At 45.1% G+C, this 19,652-nt stretch overlaps 2 protein-coding genes across 4 annotated transcripts in view; one reads left to right on the top strand and one right to left on the bottom strand.

Moving 5' to 3' along the window:
• The window catches only part of ZDHHC7 (zinc finger DHHC-type containing 7), a 20,206-nt gene extending 17,916 nt beyond the window's left edge, over positions 1-2,290 (bottom strand). Inside the window, exon 1 of one of the 3 annotated variants that reach the window (XM_017820995.1) lies at positions 2,217-2,290. The gene's annotated coding sequence lies outside the window, so the exon portion shown is untranslated. Of the gene's footprint in view, positions 1-1,240; positions 1,307-1,772; positions 1,912-2,216 lie in introns of those variants that run through there. The other 2 variants (XM_017820994.1, XM_017820996.1) reach the window with 2 other exon arrangements.
• Positions 2,291-8,273: 5,983 nt separating this feature from the next.
• LOC108500233 lies at positions 8,274-18,375 on the top strand. Its single transcript, XM_017820955.1, has 11 exons — positions 8,274-8,501; positions 10,599-10,733; positions 11,951-12,075; positions 12,346-12,414; positions 12,595-12,708; positions 13,406-13,521; positions 13,816-13,871; positions 15,307-15,359; positions 16,129-16,256; positions 16,844-17,000; positions 17,881-18,375. Exons 1-11 carry the CDS (start codon positions 8,289-8,291, stop codon positions 17,930-17,932), a joined length of 1,218 nt encoding a protein of 405 aa, XP_017676444.1. The 5' UTR covers positions 8,274-8,288; the 3' UTR covers positions 17,933-18,375.
• Positions 18,376-19,652: the final 1,277 nt, after the last annotated feature.

Below are 19,652 nucleotides of genomic sequence, written 5' to 3'. Positions count from 1 at the left end.
TTACACAGCCAGTGCCAGCCCATGGGGAAACACTGGAATTGCTTCTTTTCAGCTTTGAAAGGGATGTGCTGCTTCTAAATAACCTCAGAGAAAGGGTATATAGAAGTACTGAGACATAAATATTAATGTCTTACTGGGAAGTTGGTCATCTAATTACTCATGTCTTTTTTTCAAACTGAAAGAGAGGAAATTTAGTTTAGATAATAAATTCTTCCCTGTGAGGGTGGTGAGGCCCTGGCACAGGTTGCCCAAAGAAGTTGTGGATGCCCCATCCCTGGAAGTGTCCAAGGCCAGGTTGGATGGAGCTCTGAGCAGCCTGATCTAGTTGAAGATGTTCCCACAAGAGGGTTGGAATGAGATGATCCTTAAAGTCCCTTCCAACCCAAACCAATCTATGATTTATGCCAGCAGCATCACCCTCAAAAACCAGAAATGAGAATTCAGGGTAAAGCTAGTTATGAAAAAGTAAAGAAAAAAAACCTATGCATGTCTTCAGAATATATATTTATACAAAGTATTAGACAGTATTGCTATAAGAGATAAAACCAATAGATTCTTGATATCAAGTCACTTTTCCATAAGCACAATGTTCAGCAGGACGTTTTTTCAGTAACACATTTTTCCCCCGCCTGAAAGTCAAAGAAAACATCTTTCACAAGACTTTGGTGCCAGGCAGAGAAAGACACTATCTGATACACCAAGAGCTCACTGAGGTACAACAGCAAGGACAGAACACTTCTGGATTGAACAACCTTCACCTGAGAAGGACACGAACACAATCTACGGCTGGGCTTTGAATCCGACCTCCTTTGGAACAGGGCCACAGGCTCAAATTCAGATTAGACTCCACAAAGCTACGTGCTTGTAGCAGTATCAGCATTGTTATGTGAAAGCTGGAAGTTTTACTCCTTTGCCAACAGCAACTGGATGAATCACATTCTACTTTAGAGTATAATTTTTTAATTCCAATTTCTGCCTTCACCAGTACCTGCTCTACCCTCACACTCAACTGAAGGCAGCTCAGGTATCACATACACTGATTGTACTGGGATATCAAGCTGGCAAACACATTTTTATGTCAGCTATTATATCCACACAGGATTCTTCCTTCCAGGTTCCAAAAAATAACGTTAGAGGTCAAAGCTGAACTCTTTTCACTAGCAACTTTCAATATTGATTAAAGGAACGTTAAAGCCTTTGTTTCAGTCGTTTCTCATATCAAACACATATAAAGTCTCACATTTCCTCGATGTTCCTCATCTTCAGCCTTTCACCTGCTGCAGAATTCTATCAATTCACTTTCCTTATGAGTTCTCTGTCCTCATAAAAGGCATAAAAAAGAAATCCATCAGATCCATACGATATAAAATATACTGTTAAAGAGAAACCAAGGAAGTTTCGGACAGATGAAAAGTGTTATCAATTCTTTTTAGCCACAAAGAGCTTTCAGCTATTTAACTTTAATCTCAAACTGCTAAAATTTCACATCAGTTTCATCTCCTAATGAATCAGCGCAGCTCCTTTTTATCTGTAAATGTTCAAAGTTGGAGAGCATCCACTTCAAAAGGTCTAATTTAAATCTGTTAATGTGAACAGTCACGGCGACTTCAACCTAATTATGTCTCCAGCAAAGCAAACAGTTACATCACTGCAATTCTGCATCCTGATACCACCACATAAGTGTATATTCAGTATAGAAATTCAGTATAGAAAGCAGCCAATGTTCTCTTTTTCATGGCATAGATCACACACGCCGCGCTGCACCAACCTACCCTCTCATTTAGGAGCTATTTGCATCCCCACTTCCTGCAAGCGCCGTCCTTCCCTCCTGGAAATCAGGAAAACCAGCACCGCGTAAATCAGCGAAACTCCCCGGAGCGAGAGCCGGGGCACGGCCGGGAAGGTGGGGAGGGGAATGAGGAGCTGCTCCCTCCCCTTCCCGCTTCCCCGACACTCCGCGCTGGGGCTCAGGGACACGTCCGGGCGCTGGGCTGGTTACAGATTATTTTAATAAATAAAAAAAAAAAGCGGCAGGACACCCCAAACCACCCCATTAACTGACCCCAAACAGCAAAACAGCAGCAGGGCGGGGAGGAAGGGAGGGCGCCCAGCCCTCAGCCCGGCGCAAGGCGGCTCATCCCCAGTAACCTTCCGCGCTCGCCCTTCGCGGGGCCACCGCGCTGCCTCCCGCGGGGAACGGAGGGGAGCGGATTTACCTCAGCAGCGGCAGCAACAGCAGCATGAGGGGCCGCGGCGCTGGCCCCGCTCCCTGGGCGCGGAGGGGCGCTGGGGCCGCGCCCCCGCCGCTGGAGCCCCGCGCCCGCCGCCACCGCGCCCGCGGAGCCCTCGGAGCCCGGAAGCGGGAGGGGAGAGGCGGCGCTTCCGCGGGAGGCGGAAGGGGCGCGCGCGGCCCCTGCGCAGGCGCGGAGGGGAGAGGAGGGAGAGGAGGGGAGAGGCGGGCGCGCCCTTGTGGCGTCCGCCCTGAGGGCAGCGGCTGGAGCGCCGGGAGTGTCACAGCTCCGTGTGTGAAATCGCGGAGTCACAGAATGCGTTGGGTCCCAGGGGACCTTAGAGCTCATCCAGTTTCACCCCCTGCCATGGGAAGGGACGCCTTCCATCAGAGCAGGTTGCTCCCAAGCCCCGTCCAACATGGCCTTGGACACTTCCAGGGATGGGGCGGCCACAGCTTCTCTGGGCAACCTGTGCCAGGACATCAACACCTTCATAGGGGAGAACTTCCTCCTACATATCTCATCTAAATTTACCCTCTGCCAGTGTGAAGCCATTCTCCTGTCTCTCCATGCCCTTGTCTAAAGTCCTTCTCTTGTCTCCCATCTCCGTTCAGTTGCTGGAAGGCCACAATTAGGTTGGTCCCCCCACAGCTTCTCTTTTCCAAGTTGAACAATCCCAATTCACTCAGCCTTTCCTCATAGCAGAGCTACTCCATCCTTCTGATCATTTTGGTGCCTCCTCTGGACTCGCTCCAACAGCTCCATGTCCTCCTGATGTTCCCCAGGGCTGGAGGCAGCTCTGCAGGTGGGGCCTCACCCGAGCAGGGCAGAATCCCCCCTCCCCTGCTGCCCACACTGTGGGATCAGCCCAGGAGTTGGGGTTTCTGGGCTAGGTCATGTCCAGCCTCTCACCCACCAGCCCCCCCAGGTCCTTGCCCCCAGGGCTGCTCTCCATCTGTTCATCCCAGCCTGGATTGATCCCGGGGATACCCCGACCCTGGTGCAGCACCAGCACTTGGTCTTGTTAAACCACATAAGATTCCCATGGGCACACTCACAGTTTGAGAGTAAAATTGGATTTGGAGGCTGCTTAGTGATTCCTCATGGTTTTACTGCTCCCCTGTGGGAGCAGGTGCTGGTCACAGCCCTGCCTGCATCCCTTTGGAGTCTCCATCCCCAGCAGCAATGCCTCTACCTGCCCCTGCCATAATTGAACACAGATGCAGTGAGTTTTACTTCAGTTCCTCTATGAAGGGTTTTTGCTTTATGTCTACACGTGTTTTTGTGGTCATATTTCATTATGGTCCCTCATTACCTCATTACAGGGATGGAAACCTCATCCCTGGACAGGTTGGACAGGACTTGGACCAACCTGGTCTAGTGATAGGTGTCCCTGTTCATGGCAGGGGTTTGGAATAAGACGAGCTTTAAGGTCCCTTCCAACCAAAACCATTCTGTGATTCTACAATTCTACTTTAAGGAGTCTTAGGAAGGTGATTTGGCACCTAATTCAAGAGCATGTTCAATGATTTTTCACTAACTTTGGTCAATCCAGGCTTCACCATCAGTAGTTCAACTGTTTTATATGGAAATAATACTACATGACACTGATTCAGAATCTTCCACTGCATATTAGGAAAAATATATACCCAGTAGCTTTAAAAATTAGGTGCAAAATAGCAAATCCTGCGGTGTGTAAGTTGAGGGTATTTTTATACACATAAAGAAGCTGAAGGATGACAAACAGAAATTATGACAACTCAGGCACACTTCTACATGATTTTTTGCTTGTAGCATGACCACCATCTAGTGGGACACGGGCAGCCAGTGCATAAGGGCTTGTGTGTGCTGGTAAGTGCAACAAAATCCAGCTGCTCCCGTGCTTGTGTTTGTCTCTGCTTCTGTGCTGATATACTGAGGACTTTAGAAAAACTTGAGTTTATGTGTAGCCTTCTGTTTCCCAGCAGTTGGGTTTCACATACTAACAGCAATCACTCAATGCCAATGTCTCTACTATTCAGACACATGTCAACATCTATAGGCACAAAATCATAAGAGCTGATCTTTCTCTAAAACTTCCTTTTCCCTCTATGTTTTCCTTAATGTAACTAATATGTCATTTATCAAGGAATAAAAGTGAATATTATATTACATTGCATTGCATTATATTGTATTATATTACATTATATTATATTATATTATAGTGGCTGAAATACTACAATTACCCAGGAGTTACAAAAAAAGTTAGGTACTGTGCTGTCTTTTTTTTTTTTTAGCAGTGTCAGCAACACTGTTGAGGTTCTGGAGTGTGTCCAGGGAAGGGAACGGAGCTGGGGAAGGGTCTGGAGCACCAGGAGCAGCTGAGGGAGCTGGGGGGGGGGCTCAACCTGGAGAAAAGGATGCTCAGAGGGGACCTTCTCACTCTCTGCAATTCCCTGACAGGAGGGTGGAGCCAGATGAGGATTGGTCTTTTCTCCTAAATAACAAGTGATAGGACAAGAAGAAACAGCCTCCAGTTGCACCAGGGAAGGTTTAGGTTGGATATTGGGAAAATTTCTTCACTGAAAGGGTTGCCGAGCCCTGGCACAGGCTGCCCTGGGGCAGTTGTGGAGGGATTTAAAAGCCGTGTGGATGTGGCACTGGGGGACGTGGTGGCCTTGGCAGTGCTGGGAGAACGGCTGCACTTGATGATCTCAGAGGGCTTTTCCAACCCAAACAATTCTGTGACTCCATGGCAGGACTGTGCCTGTTGTCAGCAGTTCCCACACCTGCTCCATCAGTGAGAGCTGCTAATTCAGCGGAAGTTTTGCAATCCATTTCGGTGGAACTGATGTTTAAGAACTGCTCTCCTCAGTGTAAGTTCTGCCTTCGGCCACTGTGTGGTGCAGCGCTTGTTTCTGCAGCCCCGGGGCAGCCTAAAGAGTGTTTGTCATGCTCACCGTGTGACACTGGCAAACAGTACCTCCAGATGCAGGGAGATATGGTGTATAGATAAGGTGTTATTTGGCTTTTTTTTAAAGAAACATCAATATAATTACATATAACTTAGATACAAACTGAAACAAGGAAATTCTCTCCCAGACCTGAGCTTTCCTGAAGTACAGGCGCAACTGGGGCTCACGCTACAGATGTGAATCCAGCTGTTATTTCTGGATGTCCTGGATGAAAATCCAGGCCATGATGCATTTTTTTTTCTCTTGGCTCTAATTTCTGCTCAAACACTTCTTGAGAGCCGTGACAGCTTTGCACAGCAAGTACAGTCAGTGCTCACTGCACCGCAAAGACCTTGAGAAGCAGTTTGGACCTTGGAGCTAATCTGATTTTGCAGGCCCTTGATTTCTGAGGGTGACAAGGTGTTTTTTTCTCCTGGAATATAGTTCTAACATAGCCATTTCCTGTGCCAGGCTGCTGGATTTAAAAGAGGCAGTGCCGTTTAAAGTGTTCACTGTGCAATGAGAAGTTTGATGGTCAATATTGCAGATGCTGAGGAGCAAGGCAGCAAATTTATGCTAACCAGAAATTCTTACATTCAGTTTGCTTTTTCTTTGTGTTTTAGTACTGTGCATCAGTCACAGGTTCCTCATTTCCTCCTGATCTCAAAAACAAACCAGTTGAGTATTTTCCTCCTCATGCTTTTGCTAAGCTATGCAGCAGCTCTTAGACTTGTTCTAAGACACACAGCATTGGTATTGCCATGCTAAAAACATTCCCAGACATGTCAGGACTTTGGTTCTTCTGCAAGTCCTGGTGGTTTGGAACCCATTCCCACCACAAACAGTATTGCCAAGATAAATTGTTTGCCAGAGATAACTTCAGGTCCTCAAACAAATTACCTAAGAAATGTTGAAACATAACTGCTGCACAAAACAAATTGTTTTCGTGCTTCCTGTCCTCTTAGGAAGGAATGGAGCTTATCTCTGTTCCAGATTCCATAGAGACACACACAATGCCTTCACGTGAGTTGGATAGACTCTGGGAGTTTTGGAATGCTTCACATATCAGAGGAACATATGAAATATTCATGCCCCATTTATCCTCCCCTCAGAAATGCAAATACTGAAATTCAAACGATTTGTGTGAGGACTCCCAACAGTTTGGCAAAAGGCAGCAAAGCTGCTCAGGGGCCGCACTGGGAAAAAAAGGATGAGTTTAGAGGAATCTGTCATTTGTTGTAGCCCTTTCCGTCTCAGGCAGACTGTAGATGCTGAGGGTTTAATTATGTGCATGTTTGTAAAGTCCCAAAGGTTTATCATTTGCGTAGATATTTCCCCATTGAATCCTGCTTTGTGTCAATAATGTGTTTAAATTCTAACTAATTCTAGATAAAAAGAAAAGCTGTTTTTCATAATCCATTCCCTTTGCAGCCTTTCTCTGGACTGAACCACATCTGCAGGGCTGCAGGTGCAGGGTGATAACATTGTGACACATCTCCTATTTTTAGACCGTTTTCAATCCCTCCACAACACAGTCTGAAGTAAGAAAATAACCTTATTATCTCTCTGGCTCTCTGCCTACCCTATGTGGTTAACTTTAAGATGTACCCTTTTGATATTAACTGAAGCAATGGTGATTTACAGAAATTAATTTCTGAACATCATTGTCTGAATCTCTAGTTCCTTCTACCCTTCTCCTTTTGAATTGCTGTGGTCCATGGGAAGCAATAAAGAAATATAGAACAGTTGTGCTTGGGCTCAGAAAAGGGGAACTGTATAAAACTGAGGAAACCTTTTAAGAAGGTAAAAGGAACTCCTAAGATGCTAAAAGCTTTTGGAGAAACAATGTAAACATGATCACCAAGGCAGCCCAAGTGCACATCAGTATCAGGAAAGACTAGATAAAGGGCAAAAAGGAGCAGCAGAGCTCAGGAAGTTGTTAAAAAGAAGTTACATTCAGAGAAGAAAATCGAAAGAACCATAAGCACTGATCCGTTAAACACAAACCACAGCAGAGGTCGTTATAAAACCAAACTGGGGACAATTGAAACAAGGCATAAAAATGTACAATAAATGCTTTTTCAAGTAACAGGGAGTCTGCTGAGAAGTCTGTAGAGCTAACAGGGAGTCAAAACACTCAGGAGACAAAGAAAGTGTGGGTTCTGAGAGCGCCAGCTTTCTCTACAGTGAGATCAGCTGCACTTCAAATTCTCCTGAGAGGCTGGGTTTGTTTTAGTATAGGGAAATGAGACTAAATGCTTGGTAGATGCAAAAGGAGTGCGAACAATTCTTGTGCAGTCAGCCAAAATATAGCTTCTAGAAATGATACCTAGAAGAGTCACTGAAGGGATGCCTGCTGTGGGTAGGGGGTTTTTTTGGTGCCTTAGATGAAATGGGCTGCTGAGTCTTTTCCCTGCCTGTTGGCAGGAGCCATCAGTGGGAGCGAGAGTGAAGAACCCACTTACACTGGGAGCCCAACAAAACAAGATCAGAAATCACAGAATCAGAGTAGTTTGAATTGGAAGGGTCCTTTTAAAGTTCACCTAGTCCAACTCCCCCCGCCACAGGCATCTTCGACTAGAGCAGGTTGCTCAGAGCCGCATCTAAGCCAGCCTTGAATGTTTGCAGGGATTGGGCATCACCACCTCTGTCTGGGCAGCCAGTGCCAGTGTTTTACCACCCTCTGCGTAAAAAACTTATTTCATCTATCTAATCTTCAACTGACTCTCCTTCAGCGACACACATCAAAGAGCTGGGAACACCCACAGCCTTCAACCTCGGGGAAGAGATCCCAAAACCTGCACCCGAGCACTTATCCCGGAGAGTTTCCTAGGAACTCGGCCGCGTCTCTGCCTGAACTTCCCTTGGAGTGCGTAGTAAATAAATAAAAGGAGCAAATGCAACTTCCCGGGATGAGCTCAGCGGTCGGGACAAGCCCCTCGCGGAAATGAGCCATCCCGGGACACGGCGTTGAGCGGCCCCGGTTGAGGCGGGGTTTGGGGGCGGCCGGAGCCGGGGTCGGAACCGGAGCCATCAGCGCTGCTCGTCCCGCACCGTTCCTCATCCCGCCCCGCTGCTCATCCCGCGCCGCTCCCGGTGCCGCCGCTCCCAGTCCGTCCCGGCGATGCCGGCGCTGCCGGCGCTCCTGGCGCTCGTGGCCGCGGCGCTGCTGGCGCTGCTCGGGGCCCGGCGAGCGGCCGCCCCCGGCGCCTGGTCCCCGCTGAAGCGCTGGGCCCTGGGCTGCCTCCTGCTCTGCCACGGCGCCTGGAGGCAGCGGGCGGCCGCAGAAGGCACCGCCGAGCCGCGCCGGCCGCGCCCGCTCCGCCCCGACCCCCACGTGAGTGTCCTGGCACCCCCCGATGCTGAGACCCTCTTCCCCGGGAGCTCCTTCTGCGGCGCTCCATTCCCACTCCCTGGCACCTCTGCCTCTCCCATTCCTAGCATCCTTATGTCCTTGCAGCCCTGGCATCCCCCTGCTGGCACCCCATCCCCAGCATCCCCATGTTCCTCGCGTCTTGGAACCTCCATTCTCTGGAACCCACGTTCCCCCAGAACACCCTTTTGCCTTGGACCCGTACTTCCCTAGACCCAGGCTACCTCCACCTGTACCCCTCTGCATCCCCTGCATCCCACCCCTGACACCTCTCATCCCTCAGGTACCCCCATTCCCGGCATCCTTCATAACCCAACCCAACCCCTGAAGCTTCGGGACCCACATCCTTTCCCCCCCAGTCAACACATCCAAGGGAGGACGGGAGATGCCACCTTGACTGACCCTTGCAGGGAGAGGGATCACCTCTAGTCCGTCCAGTTGGTGTCCATGGGAAAAAGCAGATGCACTATGGGACACAGAAGCATTTTAATTTAGTACATTCAGTGAATTGAATCTAATTTTGCAGGTGCACTTGTCTGCTTAATAAATAAAAAGCCCTTTTATTTACAACCTGTACCTTGCCTGGGTCCATGGAGCTCCCTGCCAAAATACTCCCAGTGCCTAAAAGGGAGATTTGTGTGGGCTTTGCTGTGTTATTTGGTGAGAGGGGGAAGCAGAAAGGCTCATGAGAAAGGATTGCCCTCGCTTTTCTTTGCCTCATCAAGATTCAGCTTGCAAATGCCAGCTGAGATTTTGGATCCTGAGTAATTTCTATGAAAAATCAACTCCTGGCTAACATTTCCTGGAGTGCATCGAGGCTTCTGCTTGGCCTTTAAGAAAAAGGAAACTGTTTTCTCCAGCTTTTCCTTTCTGCTAATTAAACTGCTGCTTGGAGCCTTTGAAATGTTTTGCCAGTCTCTCAGATTTGATAGCGCAGGAGTGATACCATCTTCCAAATCAGACTGACATCCAGGGTGGTTTGAGAGAGAGCCAAGGGGTCTGTGCTTTCCTCTGTGCTCTTCCAAGCAGGAACATTGGAGTAATACTTCCAAGAGAGGCCTAAAAACAAATGTGGAAAATGCTTCCAGGAATGGTGTCTCTGAATTTTTTATACTGGAGACTTTTTCTGTGTGTATTTCCAGACTCTGTGCCCTCCAAATCCCCCCTTACCTCTATGCATACTAATCTGATTTTAGTGGTTTTGGGGGTTTTACAAGGGCTACTTTTTTAGGAGGAGAACTTAATCCACACCCCAAAATGCATACAGAAATTTAAATTTCCACATTCCAGCTTTTAGAACTTTACTTTGAGCGACTTCTCTACAAATATGTGAAAACACACATTCAAACACAGAGTTTGAACTTGCAGACTTCTGTTCCAGGAGTTTTAAAATTTGCCCTACACCAGCCCAACCTCTAATTATGTTGAAGTCCAACATTTCCTAGTTACTTTCCTACTTTTCTTTCTAATCCTTTTTCCTTTTTACTTCTGTTTCCCCTATATGTAAGTTGTCCCACACACAATTTGATGCTAGAGGGGGAAACAGCATCTTCGTGGCTGAGTTTCATCCTGACAAACACCCTTTGTGAGGACACATTTTATAAGGATTTTGGTCAAAGGAGCTTCTTGTTATAAAATAATCATCTTAATTCAGGATAATATTTCACCTCGTCCATGGCTCTCATGCAATAATTATGTCCCCTCTCTAGAACTGCTTCTCATCTGCTCCCTCTCTGCGTTCTATGTTTGCTTTGATAAGGAGATGGGCAAAAAAGGTAGGAAAAATGCTTTTGTGGCAATGAATGATGTGATTATTGCCCACCAGATTGTCTGAATGTTGTGGATCTGAGTCATTTTTGAGCCGTCCTGTCTTATGACTGAGGTTTCACTGCTGCTTGCAAAACTCTGTCTGTTTGCTGGGGTTTCTCCTATGAAATATAAAAGCGAAAGTAAAATTTGATTCCTAAGAAGTCTATGGAAAAAAAAAAAAAAGAATTACTGACCTTTTCCCCTCCCTTTCCCGCCTCCGGCAGGAACTGAAATCCATTTCCCTTTCCCCAGGCTCTGGATTCCGTGTACTTCACTGGCTTTGCAGAGACCAACAAGACCTTTGTGGTCGCTCGTCTTGCCAAACGTCCTGCGGGGATGTGTGAGATGTGGCTCTTCCTGAGGGTGGAGGGAATAGGGGAGTTTGAAGTAAGTGGTGGCTGTGGGGTGACATCCAGGAGCGGTGCTTAACTCCTGCCTTGAACCCCTGGTAGGACCCCGAGCAAAAATTAATGTTCTCTGTGTCTTCACCCCCTTAACATCCCACCAGTAAGACACCGGTGCTGTGTCTAAAGGCAGTGGTAGAACTGGCCAGAGTTATGATTATATCTCTTTTTTTTTTCCCAGTAGGATCTGACACTCATTCCCTTTTTCCCATAATGTGCAAAACCCGGCATATTTTCTTTAAAAATAGCTTGGTAATTCTCCCAGGAAGAATTAGAGCCTCCAGTCTTTCCCATAAGGCACAGCACGTGGTTAATTAATTACATTGTAGGGCCATGGTTGATTTTTTTTTCCCTTTTTTAATGAGTGAATGCAATAAAAACCATTGTGAAATTGCCTCTTTGAAAGAGAAGAGAATGTTTTTAGGGAATTAGATGTACATCTGCTTCATTCTTGCTGAAAAGAAAACTGTATTAGTCCTATATCTTGCCTGTGGCTTTGTTTTTTTTGTTAATAGTGACTACACAGTGAAGAAGAGAAGGTCTGACATAAATCCCTTTGCACTCAACTATCTCTATTCACAAATTTGTTTTGCTAAGTAGCCAAGACCAGAAAAGGCAGGAGAAATCCCATTTGCAGAATATAGAAAAATAAAAGAGAATGTTGATGTACATTATTTTGGTTTTTTAGTAATATTTAGTATAACAAGATACTTTGTGGCCTTGTTCCTCAGAACTGCCGCACAAGTTCTGGACCTTCTTAGATCCTTCTCTACAGCAAGAGGCATAAACTGTCTTTTAGAGAGGTGGCAACTTTAGGGAACAAGGCATATTTTTCAAAGAGCAGATGTAGAGTTTGGGGAGCTTTCATGCACTAAATCACTTCAGAGTTTCATCAAATTGAGACTAAAAATAAATTTAGCCCCAAAACTCTGCGTGACTTGGCTGTAATCTTGACAGTGTAAGGAGCTGAGCTCATGCAGTGACCTCCCTTCACACAACTTGTATTATCTGAAACAATAATATGTTATATCTCAGGTGTTTTAAGTGCAATTTTCCCTCTTTAATAACCTGGTTACCAGAGAGCAATAGAACTGAAAGGCCAGTTCAACCACAGAGGACCCTCAGAGCAGGAATTCTCCCACGTTGCAGCCTCACAACTGAATTAAGCACATGTTTGCCTGAAATGTTTCCTCTTTTTAGCACCCACAACATCCCAACATGATGGTGCCTGATGAGTCTGAAGAGATCTGGAGTGGAGGAGGGCTCACTATTGAATACTTGGAGCCCCAAATGTGCTGGAAAATAAGCTTTGATGGATTGCTCAGGTATTGCAGCACTCTCTAGTTCCATTTATCTACACTTGAGACCGAGGCTTTTTCAGCACTGTCTGGAATTACATTTAACCAACTCGAACCAAAAGCCATTTGGTAACTAACACACATTGATTTTTAAGGAATGAAAATATATCTGGTAATACTATATATTACCATTCTACCTTAGCACACAGTAGTATATTCCATCCATTTCCAAACATAGAAGAAACATTTTGTTGTTTGTTTAGGAGTGATATAAAATTATGGTGCTTTTCCTTACAGGAAAGGACCCTATAGACAGCAGTGGAGTGAAGAGGAAGGTGATCTTGTACCAGTTAAATTCTCTTTGCAGTAAGTGTTTCAGCTTTGCTTTGGGATGTACAATGGGTTCATGGTTCTTTTAAAATGGCAGAAATCAGTATTTTCCAATAAAATATTAAGATTGCCACTGTCAGAGTAGCAAGTGCACAACTTGGCATGGTATGAGCTGAAAGCTAATAATGTCTTTTACTTTTTCCCCTCTTTTCCTAGTTGGGAGAACTTCACAGAAGTTTTTAACTTTAATGTTGACAGTCACCCCAGCACATTTGCACGAGCTTTCGCCCAGGAACCCTGGACCATCCAGTTCTTCCAGAGGGTCAAAAAGTGAGAGGCAAGATTGATGTCTTCTGGGGCTAATAGTAATTTTTCTACAGATCGTCTCAGTTTTTATCATGTGTTATATTTGATTTTAGAAGGTGGGTTTCATTTGAAGTGCTCTACTCAAGGACGTGGCTCCTGTCAGGTGTCTCCTGGTTTCAGCACCACACCAGAGCTGGCAGGTTCTAAGGAGGGTCCTGCACAGAGACAGGGTCTTCCTAATAAGTGGATGAACAGACCTGTCCAAACAGTTTTGGTCTATAAAACCTTGAGCTTTAGAAATATTTCTTAGTGTGTCTTTTTTCATTGATTTAGGCAGCTTCCAAAGTCAGTGATCCAGGTATAATTAAGCAAAGGATCGAATATAATCATATGAAAGAAGAGCAGAATTGGGTGTTTTAATTACTATACAAGCTTTGGAAAACTGAAAAAATGAGAAGAAAATATGAGTGTGTTGTCTAAATAGAAGGAGAAAATTTGTACAGTAGTAGTGTGTGGTCTTTGGTGATACCTGCTGATTTCTAAGCAGCAAACGTTTGGCAGCCCAGCAGTTTTTATAATCTGTTAAATCTGGCATAGCCATGGTCCAGATGCTCTGAAATCTCCTTCATTGTGGGATATAAATCCATCAGATTAATATTCAGGCTTCTTGAGGAGACTTGATGATGTTGCCCATGCTGGTTCTCTCTTTTCTTTTTTCCAGACAAAGGGAACAACATTTCCGACACGAGCAGTGGGGCCAGTCTGTGGGAGAAATTGAAATAGATAATCGTGAGAAAATTGAACTTTCCCTCAAAGGGGTTCGAAGCCACTCTTACGGTAACAGCACCAGAAAGAATTCCCACTCTTGGGAATGCCTTCACTATAGCTGGTACTGCCAGGGCACTGGGACTAAAGATTGTCTTTAAAAATAACCCAGTTCCATGGCTGGGCGTGAAGTTAAGACATTTCAGAGGAAATACCATTAACTATTTTGGGGACATGCATATACTTAAAAGCTTATCAATCACTGCCTATTTCTTTATCCGAAGTTAATGACAAGTCAAGTACTGTTAGTTCACATTTTCCAGCAATGGTGAACTTTAGGCTGGGTGATTTTGTTCTTTTTTGCAGGTATCAGGAACTGGGCTGAGATTTACCGTTATGTCATGATTTTGGCACACTTTGAAGTAAGTATTAACATATTAACAATGTGCTACTTGACCAGGAAATTGTTTCTGAGCTTGTCAGCTATATTTAATATCCAGAAATAAGGTGTTGGGAACATCCACGGTGTGCAATCAGAAGTGCTCACCAGTGCCATCATCAGCACATACCAGTGTTAGGAGCAGCTCTCAAAAGCAGAGCTGTGTGTGTAAAAGCTGAGATTTTACAACACTGTTGAACCAAAAGTTGTTTTGGTGACTTGTAGCTGTTTGGTTTGGGGTTTTTTAAAGAAAAATTAAATGGGCAGCTTTACAGGAGAGATTCTCAGCTGCTGCAAGTACCCAGCACTCAGTAGAGTCACTGCAGTGCTGATTCACACTAATTGGGAGCCTGAGGTGTTTGAAGCATCCTAAGCCTTCGTGACAGCACTCAGGAAATATTTTGGCCTGTGCTGAGCTCTGATTCTCTCTTTGCCCTTGTGGCTGGAGGAGAGTCAGGGCTGCTGGGACAGCACAGCCCTGGGGAACTGCTGAGGGCTGGCCCTGCAAGCTGCCAGCCAACCCCACCAGATGCTCCTGAAAAGGCATTTCCTCTGCCAGCTCAGGCATAAAGAATTCTAAACTCTCATTATAGGCAGCATTACAGGAGTTAAGACTGAATTCAGAATAAAAGTTCTTTTCCCAGATATGTGCTGGCCGACACAAAAGCACAGCTTGGAAAATCCCACCTATGTGCAGATCCAGCAGCTGCTGTGATTTAACATGTGCCTGTGTACCTTTTAATAAACCTGTGCTACGGCACCACAATGTGTATAATCAGGTAGCAACCTCTCCCTTTTTGTCATAGCTATTCAGGACTCAACTGTGGCTGTTCTACTCCTAATTAAAAGCCATCTGACTTTGCTAAGAAGTTTACTGCTGTTTGAAGTTTGGAGTCCTCATACCCCGAGTGTCTGTACATTTATAGCATCACAGAGTAGGCTTAAATTTGCCTCAGAGCAGCCCAAGTGGAGCATGAAGGGATCCAGACTGAAAGGCAGAGAAGAAATTAATAAGAACACGAGATTCTAGCTCCTTCTTATTTAACATTTTTCCTGTATGCTGCTCTTGGGCACAGAATATAGGTTAGAAGAGGTGTCTGGTCAAAGAGGGGCCCATCAGTTTTGTACATCTTTGCAGGTGTTGTTTCCCCCCTCTTATGTCCACTTGCTGTGGACTTTATGTTGTCCTTAATGTCCTCAATTTATCCTTAATGTTTTTGGTTTATGTTCTTGTACTCTCATTTGCAACCAGACATTTATGGAAGATGTACTGAGAGGAAGAGGATTTTAAAGTATGAAGTCATAGCCCATTGCATAACCTGAGTTATATCCAATGTCTTCTTGGTCAAACCAGTGAATAACCCACAGAAATGAGTCTGCAGAAATTTGACTGCTTTTCCTTTTTTTCTCTCTTGCAGGATGGGACTGCAGCACATTTAACAGTTATTAACATTCCAGCTACCACAACTAAGTAAGTAGCCAAGGAAGTTTATGTTGCTAAAAATGCACGTCTTAAAGGTGATCAAAGCTGCTCTGCAGGACATCTATAGGCACATCCTTGCTTTGAACCTGTATAGCCCAATTTCCATCCATATCCTCTTCCTTCCTACTCCCTTCACCCAGTTTTTCATTTGCAGTTAGTCACAAGGACAGCTTTTACCTTCCTTTGCTTCCTTTCCACTCAATTACTGTTGGGCTGATGCAGCTGCCTGTGTGAGTGTCAAGAGAATTTAGAGGCAGCAACTGAGCACTTTCCAGGTGTTTAAGAAGGTGTGTCCAACTGTAGTGGGGCATTCCACAGGGAGCCCCACCTTGCTGACTGGTGCTCTGTGCATCTAGAAGATTAAAGACCAGTGTTCATTGCCCTGGGACCAAGATTGCTCCAAACCCCATCCAACCTGGCCTTGGACACTTCCAGGGTTGGAGCAGACACAGCTTCTCTGGGCAACCTATGCCAGGGCCTCACCACACTCCCAGGGCAGAATTTCTTCCCAATATCCCATCTAAATCTGCCCTCTGGCAGTGGGAAGCCATTCCCCCTTGTCCTGTCCCTCCAGGCCCTTGTCCACAGTCCCTCTCCAGCTCTCTTGGAGCCCCTTTAGGCACTGGAAGGGTCTCTAAGGTCTCTCCCTGGAGCCTTCTGTTCTCCAGGCTGAACAATCCCAATTCTCTCAGCCTTTGTGCTGGTGCATTTGAATTTTGGTTGAACTTTAAATCTACTGCATTTCTCTCCCCCTCAGCCTCACTGTAGGTTATGTGTTTTTCCCTGATGGGAGGAAGGCTGGCATTGAGTGGTCCAACGCCTCTCTGGCTGAGATGGCTGAGGATGGTGTTATCAAGGATGAGTATGGAGTCAGTTTTACTGCTGGTAAGCTAAATGTGGTCCATCTGCCTTCAGCTTTTTGGGGTGAAGTTAACTTAGTGGAGGAAAGACTATTCAGTGAAATTCCATGTGATCCTGGGGACGAATTTGAGAGCTGAATGCATCATCTTGCACCTTAAAAAATTTACTTAGAATCATAAACCCATGGAATGGTTTGGGTTGGAAGGGACCTTAAAGATCCTCCACTTTCAACCTCCTGCCATGGGCATTCCTGTGCTAAAGTTAAGTTATAGATGTGGTGTGTCATAGGTAGAACTGTGTGCCCACTGCAGGATCAGGATCCCAGGCATCTGAACCAGAGGGAGAGTTACAGATTCTTTGTGCTGACTGTTACTTATGTGCTAGTCCACATCAGTTATGTGATTTTCAATTTTGGATGTCAAAACATATGTTATGAGGCGGATTCAGCTGGAAATATGGTTGATCAAAGGTTTTACTTAATTTACAAAGCAGCAGAAGAACAGTTACTCTTTAAGAAAAAACAGTACACAAAAATAATAGACATTGGGATTTTTTGAGGCAAAATACCACTGAAAGTTGAAGACATTCTTCCCTTTTTGCTCTTATCCAAGGTGGCAAGGACTTTGCTGTTTCTGCAGTGCTGGATAAGCAGACCTGCCCCGTGGTGTTCAATGGCCTGGTGGGAAGTGGCGTTTTCCACGAGTGCATTGCAGATTTCCAACTGGATGGGTCAACACAAGGCTGGGGCTTGGTTGAATTTTATTACAGGTAAAATAATGACAAGCAAGAAGAGGCAAAGAACTCCCATTCTCCTATATTGACCTATGTGGCTCCATATTTGAAGCATAAATGCACAGATTTTTTATCTGATATAACAAAATGTCATTCCTTTAGTGCTTAATATGTTTATTAAGTTGATAAACACTCCATATTTTATAGAAGGAATGATTGTGCAAGCACTGTATACTTGAAACCAAACCATGGGCATTTGTTCAGTGGTTTGTTATAAAGGTTTGTGTAGGATCTTCTATAAGTGTCCATACAGGTTTATGAGTTGGATGATCCATTTTGGACACTGCCTCATTCTGTCCCATGATTGTCACAGTCTTTTACTGGAGTCTTTTTCCCTATGGAGTCTTTTCTGTCATGAAAAAAAAAAAAAAGGCAAATTTTGTTGTTTACATTTATTTTGCTTTTTAAAATAAACACGAATCCTTGGCTGTCAGAGGAAAGGCCATAGATGGCTTTCAGGAGATTGAGAGCTCAGCTGCTTCTGAAAACCAGAAACACATAAAGCACATAAAACAGGTCACTGAACTGCCAAACATCTCCTGGTTGAACTAGAATGTGAAGTTGCTGCCAGGTACCTGCTCCCCTGCCTTTGCTCACTGTCCAAACCTGCATGGGGGGAGGAAATGACCCAGCACAGAAAGTCTCTGATAAAACCCAAACAGGGCCTGTTCTGCAAGCCCAGACAGTCCTGGATGTTTCTGAATCCGCCCCAGGAAGGCTTAATTTGGCAATGCTGACAAAGTTCCCGTCTCATATCTGCTTCCAAATCAAAACCATGTTAGAAATGAAAGGGTAGGTGTCTGGTTCTTCCTCTTTGCCACGAGACGCCAACTCAGCGTCGCTGCTCTTCTTACAGGGACGAGGCCGCCCAGCTGGTTCCGAATTTGCAGCTTGGTCCCAAAACTTAAGGACCTCACCCTGCCACTGATGCCTCTCCCTCATGATCATCTACAAGCTTGTCCCAGCAGTGTTAGCAAGCAGCAGCTTTCCAAAAAAGTATTATTCTCTGCAAAATGCACTGTTTGGAGTGTGGAACTCGTCACCGGATGCTGTGGCGGTCGGGGGTATAAAAGGATTTGGAGAGAAATGAGATATATTTTTATTAGTGCAGCTCCTAGTGGTTGCTAACCATGGTGGTCTGGAGGCAGTTTAAAGGAGAGCTCTGAGCAGCTGATTGCAGGAGGAGTGCTCTGGGAGGGATCACCCCACGCTCTGTCCCTCAGTGTTGTTCCTAAACTGCAGCTGCTCCCCACCATAAAGCCCAGAACCCTGGGCTATGTGGATCTCTGACCCAACTTAGCACCTCTTCTGTTCTTTCAGGTTTGTTTTTGAAATAAAAGCTGTATCTTTCTGAATTCTCTCGTTGTTGCAGTCATTAAAACGTGGGGAAAAGCTACTGCAGGAAATTCCGTTGATTTGATAGTCTTGTATAAGAGATGAAGTGGAAGAAGCAGGAGAAAGCACATCTCAGTGAGGTGTCCTCTAGGAATAGCATTAATGGTCAATGAAATAAGTGGTACAGACACGTTTTCCTCTTGTCTGAAGGGAAGCCAGGGTCTGGGAGTCCAATTTAGAAAGTGATCTGAATTTCTCATCATTCATTGTAGATGCCCTAATAATCCCAGCACCCACGTTAGTCACTGAGAGCTGCTGGCCCAAGGTAGCCTGCAGTGTATTCCCTACCCAGATGCATCTTGCCATTAAGTACTAAAAATTAAACATACTTAAAACATGTCAAAAAAATAGTTAGGTGGAAGATCGTGAGAGGGGAAATTAAGGAAAGATGCCTTACAATGCCATTTAAGTTATAATGCCACTCCATTATAAATCTGGGTGCATATATATATATATACATATATATATATATAATCTCTGTTTAGGTTGACACTGGAGGAGATTTTATTAGAATTAAAAGAAGACTTTTTCCTTTCTAATAGTTCCTACACTTATTGCTACAACAGCATTTTATGCAGAATAGGTGCATGAATATGAAATTATTCCACCTGCATATACCACGGCAGGGACTGCATGTTCCAGCTTGGGATGCATCACTGGACAAGTGAGGTGATGTAAGAAACAGCCTGATATGATTAAACAGGCTGATTTTATCAGTCTCTCCAGCAGTTGTGGGAGAGATTCAGTCTCTCCAGCAGTGGGTGGAGAGATTCCCACTCCCTGATTTATAACCTTGTCTCTGTTCTGTTCTGCCTGTGAGCTGGACCACAACACTTGTGCCCCTCCTTCCACCCCAAACCATCTCTGTCCGTGCCAAGCTGACTTACATTGCATTTCTTTTTGGGTAGTCCTTGACTGAGAGCTTTGGATTTTAGCTGGACTTCTATAAACACTTCTCTAGTTACAGTGGTATTAAGAACCACATTCTTGCAAGTCTTGCACAGACTCAAAGATGTCTTAAATCTGTCTGTGCACTCGTGGTCTCCATGTGCTGAAACAGGGAGCTTCTAAATTACTTGAGACAATGGTACTTTGACAGGAGGGAAGGCCTTATGCCTCTTTTTACACATAAGAAATCAGTCAAATAGGTAATTTTAGAAAGGTTAGAAAAATAACTATGTTATACATCACAGTTTGGTCCTACTAAGTATGTGGCTTGTTTTGCTATGATCT

This window comes from Lepidothrix coronata, unplaced genomic scaffold (genome assembly GCF_001604755.1).
Source record: "Lepidothrix coronata isolate B3197 unplaced genomic scaffold, Lepidothrix_coronata-1.0 Scaffold87, whole genome shotgun sequence".
NCBI lineage: Eukaryota > Metazoa > Chordata > Aves > Passeriformes > Pipridae > Lepidothrix > Lepidothrix coronata.
The sequence above is the reverse complement of the archived record's forward strand: the minus strand, read 5'-3'. Positions and strand labels throughout refer to the sequence as shown.